The sequence below is a fragment of the Marmota marmota genome, unplaced genomic scaffold, assembly GCF_001458135.2.
Source record: "Marmota marmota marmota unplaced genomic scaffold, marMar, whole genome shotgun sequence".
Classification (NCBI taxonomy): Eukaryota; Metazoa; Chordata; class Mammalia; order Rodentia; family Sciuridae; genus Marmota; species Marmota marmota.
Genome location: NW_026000174.1, coordinates 57934671 through 57947717, shown reverse-complemented (window position 1 = coordinate 57947717; position 13047 = coordinate 57934671). Strand labels below are relative to the sequence as shown.

At 34.8% G+C, this 13047-nt stretch overlaps 1 protein-coding gene across 1 annotated transcript; it reads right to left on the bottom strand.

Moving 5' to 3' along the window:
* Positions 1 to 3259: 3259 nt before the first annotated feature.
* On the bottom strand, positions 3260 to 10692 carry LOC107159062 (olfactory receptor 4C11-like). Its single transcript, XM_015505608.1, is given in 2 exon segments — positions 3260 to 4211; positions 10613 to 10692. Coding segments are annotated over 2 exon segments (1032 nt in total).
* Positions 10693 to 13047: the final 2355 nt, after the last annotated feature.

The window sequence follows — 13047 nt, the reverse complement described above, 5'->3', positions numbered from 1 at the left end:
GTTTTTGTTGTTGTTGTTTTGTTTTTTGTTTTTGTTTTAAGAAGCCTCAATACTGAATGTAGAAATAGGGAACTAAAAAAATGGCCCTTTTCACTATGAAGATCACAAAGGGACTTTACAGGAGCTGTCTTAGATAGTTTATGAGATCACTTTGACTTCTTCCTCTAACCCAATTGGTTTTCAAACATTGTTTCTATCTACTCACTCCTCTGCTTTCCTCTTTACCCTTTTCTAAAATTAGTCCTTGTTCAATTTGCTTTAAATTTTTCTGTTTTCAGATAAGTTTAAGTGTACAAACCTTTGTTTCTAAAATGTACCTTTACAGTGCAGGCAAAGCAATGTTTATTGCATTAAAATTATGTTCTGCCCCTTTTTCAATGAAATTTCCTCAAATTTCACTGTTAAGAAAGGCAAGTCATTCATGAATCAACATCTCCCATGTTTTAATATGTTAAATTTTAAAGTTTGACTAGAGATCATGAATATGAAATTACAGGGTGCATCCAGATCACACTGCCTATTTCCTTACCAGAGGGCCTTATAAAGGTATGAATTTGCAAAACTAGGAAAAGAATATAAACCCTTGGTCAATGTATTAAGTGGGAAAATGATTTCTGAAAATAGCTTTGGGGAGATGTGCATGTCACTCACTTTTATTTATGTGTGTGTGTGTGTGTGTGTGTATCTGCTCATTTGTGTATTGATCTGAGAGCTTAGAACCTTCCCAATTGCTGGTCCCAGGAGATCAGAAACATCTAGGCAGAAACAGTCAATGCCCGACCAAAAAACAAAAACAAAACAAAACAACAACAACAACAAAAAAAACAAAAAAAAAAACAGTGAGGGTTGCTGGTGATATCAACCTACATTAACAGTGTTTCTATGTTGATAGGATTTCTCAGTGTAAGAGATTCATTGTCTGCCAAAGCAGATATAGGAGGTGTTATAGGAACCAGGTCCCAAAGCATCATGATGAAGTCCACACCATTTTAAAGGCCTAAGGAGGAGTCACCAGGAACCAAAAGGAATAGATATTTTCATTCTACATCAAGGAAACTACAATCAAAATGCCAAGGGGGATATTTTGAAAAGACTTTCAAAATATCCCAAAAAAGAAAGGAAAAAAAAAGAATTTTAACATCTGGCACATCCATAGACAAGTGAGTCAGCTTATTAAAATACCAAGACTTTTCTCCTTCCTGAATAATTATCCCTTCTTTGAACAAACTTTAGACTTCTCTATTCAGTTTTCGTATTTAGTGTTCTCAGATCTCAACTGAAGGTAGAGAGTGAAGGAACTTTTAAAACTTTAAAAATAACATACATTGGGCATTTTAACTTATTTTTTAAAATTTTTGTGTCTTTTTTATTTTTAATGGACATAATAATTCTATGGCATTACATGTGGTACAAAGTGATACTTCAATATATGTAATGATCAGAACATTGCAACATATACATGTAACACTTAAACATTTATTATTAAAAATGAATAAAATCCTATTAGCTATTCTGAAGTAGGCAATTAGTTGTTGTAAATCATAGGTACCCTATTGTGCTGTGGGGGAGGGTGGATGGATAGAAGATGGTTCACAGATGCAGGGATACATTTGGATTGGATTTAAATTTCTGTTAGAGGCCTTATTCAACACCTATGGAAATTGGGGCTCTATGCTATATAATAGCAATGAGAAAATTCATGAAACTGTATGAATTTTCATTCAGGCACTGACATAAATTCTTTCATACTATGTTGTTTAATGCATCAGAGAGACACAAGAAATTAATTTTTATTTTTTATTGTGTCCTGCTTTTGTAAAATGTAGTTACATTTAAATGTAACAGTCACAGGACTAGATTCAGTTGTTTAAAAACAGAATTGGAAGACTAAAATTATACAAATTATGAATATTCATCAGGAAAGGGTATAAACAAATTAGCCACTTTTGAGTATGGGACTGAGAACTCTGACAGATATCCTCTTTGGGATGTCAAAATCTTCTCTGTCACCACTTGCCTATGTCAGAGTTATTGGGAGTCTTTGTGTAACACAATGAATTTTCATGTTCAGTTGACAGAAGAGCCCATATACATACAAAGTATATCATGTTCTTTGTTCATTAGCCGAAGTCACTTACAGTGGTGCTTCAGTGTACCACTAGGGTTGGGCTCTTATGCTCAGGTACAGAAATAAGATAACAATATTTCATTGTGAGATTATAATGCGGAGTGGGGGTGAATGTGCATTATACACACAGATTAGGTAATTTTCAAAATGAAAAAAAACTTCAAAACGAAAAGTGTTTAAAACACTTTTATATAAAGCTAAAAGTTCAAAGGTGAGAAACATTAGACTGGACCTTTATTCCAAGAATATCTGAATTTAAATATTTAAGGACCTATTAAGAGAGAGGAAAAAAATATGTGTCTTTACTCATATCTGGCACCTAAAATAAGCACAACAGCTGACAAGCTAAGGTACTCAAGGTCAATGATATAGGCATATCCTGAAACTCCATCTCTTCCAGTACATTTTCATATAGTCCAATGTGATTAACAAAATATAAGTACTATAAAGGTCTTTCTTTCCACCTGGGGAAAATCAACACTTTTCTTTTACCTTCTCACTCTTCTACACATATATCTTCCTGCTCCCATGGCATCTTCCAGATGCCAAGCCCTCTCAGGGACTCCTCTCTCTCTTTTGTGAAGAGCAATGTGAAAGATGCCCCCAGCCCAGGAGACAGGATGGTTGATGTGGCCTATCTCATTCAAATAGTGAGCTCCTCCTCCCTCTCCTTTCACAGAACTCTTAGATGCTTTCCAGGCAGGGCCTAGGTTTCCATTGGACTTTCATGTTTTTATAGGAGTTTGTGCATGTATCACTGTACACACCCTCAGTGAAACAGGCAGATTTCTAGAAGCATTCTTTCTAATCCTTTGGTTGGCAAGACAATAACTTTAGTTCTGTCCAGTTTCTTATGGAGTGCTCTTATGACCATATTCAAATGGACTACAATAAATCTGGGGAAAAGTGTTAGTATAGACAAATGTACATCATGATCATTCTGTGATTAGTCAGGTATAATACACATATTCCAGAGGATGGGATGAGATTATGATTTTTATATACACACACACATATGCAGAGATCTTGATTACTTATCATTAATATTTTATGTTTCTAGTCCATCCATATAAACCAAACCATTCAGAGAGTGTACATTAGGATCCTCATATATCATTTATCAATTTAAAGTTATACTTTGCTACACCATAATTTTTTCATGGCATTTTTCACTTCTGCATTCCTTAGGGTATAGATCAATGGATTCAGTAATGGTGTCCCAATTGTATAAAACACAGCCACCATCTTGTCTATTGGAAAGGTGGTGGGAGGACGAGTGTATATAAATATACATGGACCAAAAAATATGACCACAACAATACAGTGGGAGGTGCATGTGGAAAGAGCTTTCCATCTTCCTTCTGCACTGTGGTTTTTCAGAGAGTACAGGATGACAACATAGGAGATAAGTAAGATTGTGAACCTCACCATGCATATGACCCCACTGTTAGAAACAACTAGCAAATTTATCACATAAGTGTCCATGCAGGCAAATTTCAACAAGGGCTGCAAATCACAGAAATAGTGATCAATCACATTGGGGCCACAGAAGGGCAATCTCAAAGCCAGGAAAATCTATGCTGAGGAATGAATGCAAGATCCCACCCAGGCCAGAATCACCAGCACACCACAGACACACTGACTCATGATGGTTGTGTATCTCAAGGGCTTACAAATGGCTACATAGCGATCAAAGGCCATGAGGATGAGCACAAATATCTCCATGCAGCCAAAGAAATGGGCTGCAAAAATTTGAGTCATGCACTCATTGTAGGAAATGGTCTTCTTCTGAGATAGGGCATCCACAATCAGTCTGGGGGCTGTGGTTGTAGAGAAGCAAGCATCTGCAAAAGACAGGTAGAAAAGGAAATAGAACATGGGACTCCCAAGGGTCTGGCTTGTTTTAATGGTCACCACAATGAGAAAGTTCCCCAGCAGAGTCATGAGGTAAAGAATCAAGAAGACCCCAAATATTGCCTTCTGCTTTCCAGGGTCTTGTGTCAACCCAAACAGAATGAATTCAGTCACACTGCCATTATGTATCACCCTGTCAGTGCCAGCATGCAGTTGACAAATGTTTAACCTGCATAGAGAAGAAAATAACTTACATCTTTAAAAGATCAGTGTGCTGATCTACAAATTCTTCAGTTCCAGCATGCGCCGTTACCTCCATTTCATTTGTGGTGAAACAAAATCCCTTGGCATCATTTAAGATTGTGTTGCCCTTGACTCTTCTAGATTTCTCTGTTGACTCAGAAACTCACTGGGTTGAATCAAGTTTTTTGCATTTGGGAAATAAAAGATACATGTCCTTCAAATATGTTTATTCTTACCTAGATAGATAATTGTAGAATTTGTTCTTTCCTTGGATGTGTGGTTGTTTTGAAACTCAGCCTTCCTATATCAAAAATGAAATTCTAATACTTGCCGTAACTTATTCTGAACTTTCAGAATTAAAATAGGTTTTATAACTACATACCTAAACACATTTGCACAGATATTTAATGTATCGTCATTTTACCTATGAATTTTTGAATCTTAAAACACTATTACATATGAATTATTAATACTGGAGAATTCTACCCAATAAATTTCTTCTCAGTTAATTTCACTCATTTTAGTTTCCATATTATGTTCTACCCCTTTAATATCTTGGATTAAATAAGTTCTCCAAAAATCTATTTTCACTACCTCTCAGTAATGCACTTTGGTTTAAGAAATCAGTTCACTGATCTTCATAATTTTATGAGTAATAAAATTATTTAAACTTAGATAATAACTCAAAGGGGCATAGTAGAAAGAAACTTTCTTGATTGTACACTTAAAAATTATTTCATTAGAATTTTGAGTTTTTTCTGCTTATAATTTTGACCTAGTATAAGTTTTCTCATATGTCTATAATCTTGGAAATGCTTTATAAAAATCATATATGCCCCTTTTACATGAACATACTTAATTCCCTAGGATATTATTTTTTAAAAAACATTAGTTTTAAAACTTGTCCATAATTTCAACATAAAATTTTACATTTTTACTATTCCAAGTGCTTGTTAATTACATGATTATGTGGCTCATTAACTATATGATTAAAATAATCATATGATGTCACTTTATATTATGATTTTGATTCAGAATCATAATCACTATTCCTGTGTTTTTATACTTAAGATAGCTTAATTTTCTATTTTACAGTGTGATAATGTCTAAATTTTTGAAAAATATTACTTTGACTTTGTTGGAATAGTAATGATGATATATTTCCAAGTGCAATATTATTGCACAAATGCTAGTGAAAAGTATTGTTATTACTACTTATTATAAACTCTGCTTTCAAAATTTTGTGTTACTGTACTCACTATACAGTTACTATAGAATAAACCATATTGTGATGAAATATTCAAAGGAAACAGAGGGATTTGAGAAAAAAAAATAAAATCTTGCTGGGAATGATGGTTAACACTTGTAATTCCAGTGAGTCATGAGACTGAGGAGGGTTTCCAAGTTCAATGTCAGCCTGGGCAGCTTAGGGAGACATTCTCTCAAAATAAAAACTAAAATGGCTGGAATGTAGCTCAATAATAGAGCATCACTGGCTTAACACGTAGTACTGAAGTAAAAGATTTTCATTCCAAATCATTTAAATGTACAACTCCACTGCCCATAAGTGTTTTTACTTTTTAAAATATCTATTTACAGAGACATTCACAAGTTTATTTGCATGTGTGTGTATTTCTGTATGATTCTTTTATGTGTAAATATGTACTATGTTTCAGTATTGATTATTTTTCAGAACACTTGAGAAGCATGCCAAAATTTATTATTTTGTGACATTGTTAACTCAATAGCTTAACACAAATAATTTTTTTCATATTTCATTATAGTCTTATAATCATCATCAATAAAATTTACATTTGGCACATGTATTTCATGATAGTATTTCCCTTATGGTCATCTTAAATTTCTTTGTCAGATTATTATTAGCCATTTTCATATTATACATGAATGTATATTAATGTAACAAATAACAATTATCAATTATGAATTATAATTTTGATTTTGTTCTATATTCTCTTATTTCTCTTTTTCTGTGATGTTTTTCCATTTTATATATTCTACCAGTTTTCCCACTTTAACATAGTTCTTTGTTTCAAAATATTATAAAATTTGTATTTATTTTCCATTCGTCTATAAATTTTTTTTGCTTAAAACCCTGGATCAAAATTATCTATAATTGCTATGAGGAATGGGAAAAATGTTCACCTGTTCTTTTCAATTTCTATGAGTTCTAAAATAAATGTAGATACACTCATCAATCCTTTAAGCCACTCTGTGGTTGATGTTAGAAAAGTAGGTGTCATCTGTAGCTAGGAATGACAGCTCCTAATATTTTTAATATGTACAAAAAGCAAATGAATTGAAAGTTCAAAGTAACTTGAATACAGGAAACCCATGATAAAACATCTAAACAGTCCTTTTATTGTGGAAAAGTGTGAAATTCAGAGAGATGGAAAACAGAGGACTGTGGGAATTTGGGATAAGATAAAAGAAAGCAAGTTTTAATGGAAATGAGTAGAAAAAAATATTAAACTAATAGATCAACACAAAATCTCTAGTAATCTGGACTCCAAAGACACAGTAGAAAGCAATCTGTCTTTCTAGGTACAGTTCATGAAAGCCAGGTTATGAAATTTGGATACCTTGTCCTTGGTAACCTATAAAATCTGAAGGCATTACACATGAGATCAGCTTTTATTATGATTTATTCATCAAATAAGAACAAAAATTTCTCAGTTGTTTAATGGATTTAAAAGTTTTTGGATGGGGGATTTTGAAGAACTTATATGTAACAAAGAACCTATCTCTTAAAAAATTTCAGAGTCCACATTAAGACATCTGTCTTAGAAACTTGGTGGAACACAAAGAAGTGAATTCACTGTGGCACCAATAAAATAAACTGTCGTGCAGCCTGCAAACATCCCAAATACGATCCATTATAATTTCAGCTTACTACTTCCTTTTTTAAGAGAGGAATCAAAAGTGCTCATTCTCAACTATTCTCTGTGAGGGATTATAAAATTTAAGATCCTTCATCAGCTTTTATTTATTGGTTCTTTTTAGTTACATAAGGCAGTAGAATTCATTGTGACATAATTGTACAAACGTATATCTTGTCTAATTCAGACCCCAGTACCTTCCTCTTCCCTCTCTCTACTCCTGCTCCTTTTCCTCAATTGATCTTTCTGCCATTTATTCATAGTTATTTTTAAAATGATTTCTTGTGGATATACTCAATTTCATCGGCTTTAACAGGAACATTTGTATAGTCCTAAAGCCAGAATATTATCCTCTTGCATAGTATTTTGTACTTAAGTTCTAAAGTGATTTTGCTACATACATATATGAGATTTTATCATGAGAATTATTAACACATAAGCATCAGAAATTCATGCTGAGTTCCACAAATGTCTATGTTATAAGTTGCCATTGCTAACACCCTTCAAGATCCCTACAGGCCCTTACCAGGATATCTATTCTATGGTCTAAATAAAAAGGACCCCAATTGAAATATTTTATCTTCTCACTTTTGACACCCTCCTCTTCTTTAACCTCTTTCTTATCCTTTAAATAAGAAAGTTGTCACTTAAAAAAATACAGTCATTCGTACATACAATAAAACGATTGCTATGTTTTTCAAACACAATGGTTAAGGTACTTGCTGTGACTTTCAAACCCCCATCCCCTGTACCACTGTCACACTTGTCCCTTACCTTCCCAATGCTTCTTATCCATGTTCCAGCCATGTCTGAAAAATTCTTTGCTCATAAATATACCCACAGTCTCATCCTCCGAAACTTCCATACCTCAGTATCTGATTACCTTTACTCTTCCATAATCTCCACCCTCCATTTCTCTTTTGATAGAGCACACAATTAAAATACTTATCTCCTCAGCAAAACCCTCCCAGAGTTCTCCAGTCACATGAGTTTCTTACTGATAGTCTTCCACTGTTAAAATGTGTGTGTATTGAATCGTGTAATATCCAGCATACCCTTCTCTCACTTTTCCTTCGACATTTGGCATTCATTTGATTTTACTATGCCTTGTAAGGCAGTCTTGTGCTGTTTCAATTTGGACACTTTAGAATAACCTGGGAGATGGAGTTTAGCAGAGAGCAATCATAGAAGACCCAAGATCAGAACTCAAACCTTTGTGTTCAATGGAAATCTCTTAACACTCCATCCCTACTGCCATGTGAAGAATCACATCCCATTCATCCTGGTGGAGACAGCACAGAATCAAATAGCCATAAACAGGCAGCAAAGAAAACCATGTAAATTTTCAGGACATATCTTGGTTATTAAAGGAATGCAATCTTTAGGATGGGTCAAAGAGACCAGCATTTTATATGTGTATCTGAAAAATATTACTGAGAAGAAGTAGAAAGTTTAGAGAATAGTAGGAGGAACCAAAGACAAAAATACAAAAAAAAATGTTATTATGAACAAGAGTCTGAAAAGGCAGAATTGGGAGATGAGAGAGAGACAATCCCTCATGCAAAGTAAACAAAGAACCACAGATAAAAAGTGCATTCTTCTGAGATTTCCCAAAGAGTTTGCTGCTGTTTCCTCCACTTTTTCTGTTATGCCTTACACCACAAAAAGACATAGTAAGCAAGGCTGACAAGAGATCCTAGAAAGCCCACACTATTATCATCAATATCAAGATACTCATTTCATCAGCATCAGTGCATATAATCAGTGTGCATCCCTATTTTTGTCCTGACTTCAGACTTCGCAAATGAGAGATCTGCAGGTATTAGGCACTACACCTTGCCCCCTTCATCCTCAATTGGAATTGAGCCTAAGAAACTGCTAGGTCAAGCAGAGGTAACTGAAACCTGAAGAACATGAAATACTGAAACTTTTTCATCATCAAGTGGGAAAATGTATATTTATGGAATTTTAGATTTCTCAGGAGATGGAATCAGATGAGAGTGACTTGGTCCTGAATGGGAAGAAAAGGAAAGAAAATAATTCAGCTGGGTTTGAAAACTTACCTTTTTTCTTGGTAAAAAAAGAGATGGTATCTAATAAGATATTCATAATTTTCTCTGTTTCCACACTGGTTTACTTTGAAGATGAATCATGTATGACTGTAAATGTGCAACCTGTAAATTATACTTTCGATTCATTCACTCTTGCTTTCCATTACAGAATCTATGGCAGAGGAGATAATCCACATAGATATTTCTAGAAGCCCTAAATCAGACTCTACCAAAAGATTTGGAATGTTGGCAGGAAATTACTTACTCCTCTTTCTAAAAATTTCTAGAAAAAACAATAACCTCACTGTTCCAGAAGTATGCACACAATCAATTATCCTACTCCAAAATGTTCTCTTGCAGAACCTGTGTATAATACATCTCATTGTCCTCCTCGAGATACTTATAGATATTTCAGAAAACTCACAATGCCCAGCCTCCAGAGGGGAAGTATGCCATCCCTTCCCACAAAAACCCTGAAGAATTTGCTTAGTGAACTACTTACCACAGATAACCCAGGATCACAGCAAACAATGAGCCAATTAATTCTAGGCAAAGCTGGTAGTAGGCAAATTTAGTTGCTTTCCTGTTCTCTTGGTCTGTCTTAAGGGGCAGTTGCTCTTTCATTTACCCAATGATCCCTCCCAGCATGCATTCAAAGTCACCTTGAGATGTAGACTACTAAAGTTACCAAAGACATTCTCCTTTAAACTGAAACTCTTTGAATATTAGGCAAAACTCTCAGCCCAATTGAAAACACAAATAGACACCATGTGATTGAATTCTACCTCCATTGCTTGTGTTTCTGGGACTGTAGGTACATTTCTTAACTTCTCTTAGATACCTATTCTGAAACATTTCCATCATGGCTGGAGGTGTAGATTAGAGGTCCAGTGCTTGTACATGACTTGGGTTTGATGCTCAGCACCACACACCTGCACCCACACACATTACCATTAAATACAATGGCTTACTACTAATGAATTGATAATTATTTTCCATTAATGCTAATAATGTTGATGATATCCATTATAATACAAGAAGGTAAAAATAAAACTACCTCCTAAAATTTATATAATTTTAAAAACATTTTGCAGTCAGTAGAGAATGAAAGAGAAATGAGAGAGGATTTAAATAAAAAGTATTTTTTTCATGTTGTTATTTTTAAATTAGCATCTTGAAGTATTATTATATATAATAAAGCACAACATTTTTAAATACACAGATGAGTTTTGAAAAATATATAGAACCATGTAACCACCACTACACTGATGGAAAATTATCAAATATACTAATTTATTAAAGGAGGTGAGTTTATGTTGTATGTTCTCCTTATTTTTATGCTCTATTTCTTTGCCTTCTGTTATTTAGTTATTTATTTTTTATTACATGGTTCTTCCTGAGAACCAGGAGGGAGGGTCAGTTCTGTGCCTCTCTCCTACCATCGATGGATGCTCAGTCTTTGGAGGTCTCTGGCTTTGGTCTCATCACCCCATCTCTCTGCCCCATCTTCACTTGGCATTCTCTCTGTGCATATGTCAGTCTCTGTGTCCAGATTTTTTTCCCATTATAAGGGCACATTTATTTTGGATTAAAATTCAGTGTAATAACTTCATCTTAACTTGATTATCTGCGAATAAATCGTTTGCAAATAGGGTATTCACAGGTACAGGGCATTATATTTCAGTGTCTTTGGGGGAAATCCAATCCAATTCATACATTTTATTGAGGGAAAAAGTACTAACTGTGTCTTTCCAAATTTCTTTTAAAGCTCTCCTGGGGTCTCTGCTCCAACCCTTCTTCTAGTTATGACCCTGTTCCAGTGCAAAGCCCTGATTTCCCACCTGCTCATGCCCAGAATCAACAAACACTCCCAGGATGAAAACCAACCTCAGAATTTAAGTCACTTCACTGAAATTCTTGTTCTTTTGGAAGTAATACCCTTTTCAGTGCTGGTTTACCCAGCAATTCACCTGTACCTCATATGGGTGATGTCTTCAACCATTTGGCATTTTCAGTTGTGCATGACATAAGCATTTCAGACCACAAAAATATACTTCCTAAACTTTGTAATCTATTTATTTACTTTTGAGGTGTGGTTTCACTATGTTGCCCACACTGATCTCCAACTCCTGATCTCCAGTGATCAGCCCACCTCAGCCTTCTGAGGTGATGGGACTATAACCACATGTCACCATGCCTGCTGCTTCCTGTACTTCAAAGCTGTGTCATCGGGTCTCTATTAGTTAGAATATAATATTAGTAGAAGTAATTATAAAACTCAAAATATGTACAAGTCCTCTTTCCATTTTATAATCACTTAATCCTGGACAGAGTTTCTACTATGTCCAAAGTGCTCAACAACTGGTATATATTAATAAAGAAAAAAGCAAAAATGTTTATCTTCTTGGAGATAGTGTTATACATAAGTGAAAACGGACAAGAAACCATGATTAAAATAAGTAAATTAAATAGTAAGATGATAACAAATACTAATAAAAAGAAACAAAGGAAGCAGCAACAGCAGCAGCAGCAGCAGCAGCAACAGCTAGGCAGCGCAGCTTCAGAAGGCTTCCCTGCGCCTTGGCTCGCAGCACTCGCACGTGCCCCACGCGCTGCAAGGATGCCCAAGAGGAAGGTCAGCTAGGCCGAAGCGCAGGAAGGAGGAGCCCAAGCAGAGTGAAGTGGCTAACCAGGAAACTAAAGAAGTTTTACCTGCAGAAAATGAAGAAACGAAAAACGAGGAGAGTCCAGCCTCTGATGAAGCAGAAGAGAAAGAAGCCAAGTCTGATTAATCATACACCATGTCTTTTCAGTGGTCCGGTCTCCCTTCTTGTACAATCCAGAGGAATATTTTTATCAACTATTTTGTAAATGCAAGTTTTTTAGTAGCTCTAGAAACATTTTTTAAAAAGAGGGAATCCCACCTCATCCCATTTTTTAAAGTGTAAATGATTTTTTTTAGAAGTGAAATCATTTGCTGGTTGTTTATTTTTGGGTACAACCAGAAAATAGTGGGATATTGAATTATGGGAGGCTTGGACTTTCTTTGTTGTCAGCTTATCATTCCATAGGTGAGGGGTTAGTTTTATATCCTACAGTACAAAGAATATTAAATGGAAGTTTGGAGTCACAGTATTGCATTTAATGTCTTGAATATTTTAAATTACTTCTATTCCTGTGTTTTTTAGTAGAATTGTTTCCTAAAGAAGACCACTACTGGATCATGGCTGTCAGAATCGTATGTACTCTGTAACATCTTTGGTTGTGGAAGTCTAGTTTTCCTAATATTTTTAATGTGCTGTGAAAGATGAAAAATTTGAGTATGTTGTGTGTGACAAAGTTTTGAATTAGTGGGACCTAGGTAACAACAGCATTCAAAGATACTGGTACTTGGTATTCTATTAAGAAAAAATTGCCTCCAAATTAAAAGCTGGAAAGTCACTGGAATAACTGACAAAGAATCACAGTATAAAGCTTTTTAGATTTCCGGTACATGTATTAAGAATTGTGTACAAAGTGAAATGTCTGTGTACTGATTCTCAATACAGCCAATAAAATCTCAAACACACACACACACACACACACAAAAGAAACAAGGGAGACTGGGGATATAGGTTAGTGGTAGAACACTGGTCTAATATTTGTAAAGCCCCTGGTTTGATATTCAACAAAAGAAAAGAAAAGAAAGAGAGAGATGTTTGATAAATGACTAAGACTATCAGGTTTTTGAGGGGAAAGCTGTATTAAATATGACAATAAGAAAGTACTGGATGTGGTCTAGAATATCATAAGTCACTGAAGACACTAGGCAAGTAACTTATTATAAGGCTACTTTAAGCAGAACAGGCATCTGGACGAAATGATGTTTCAAGGT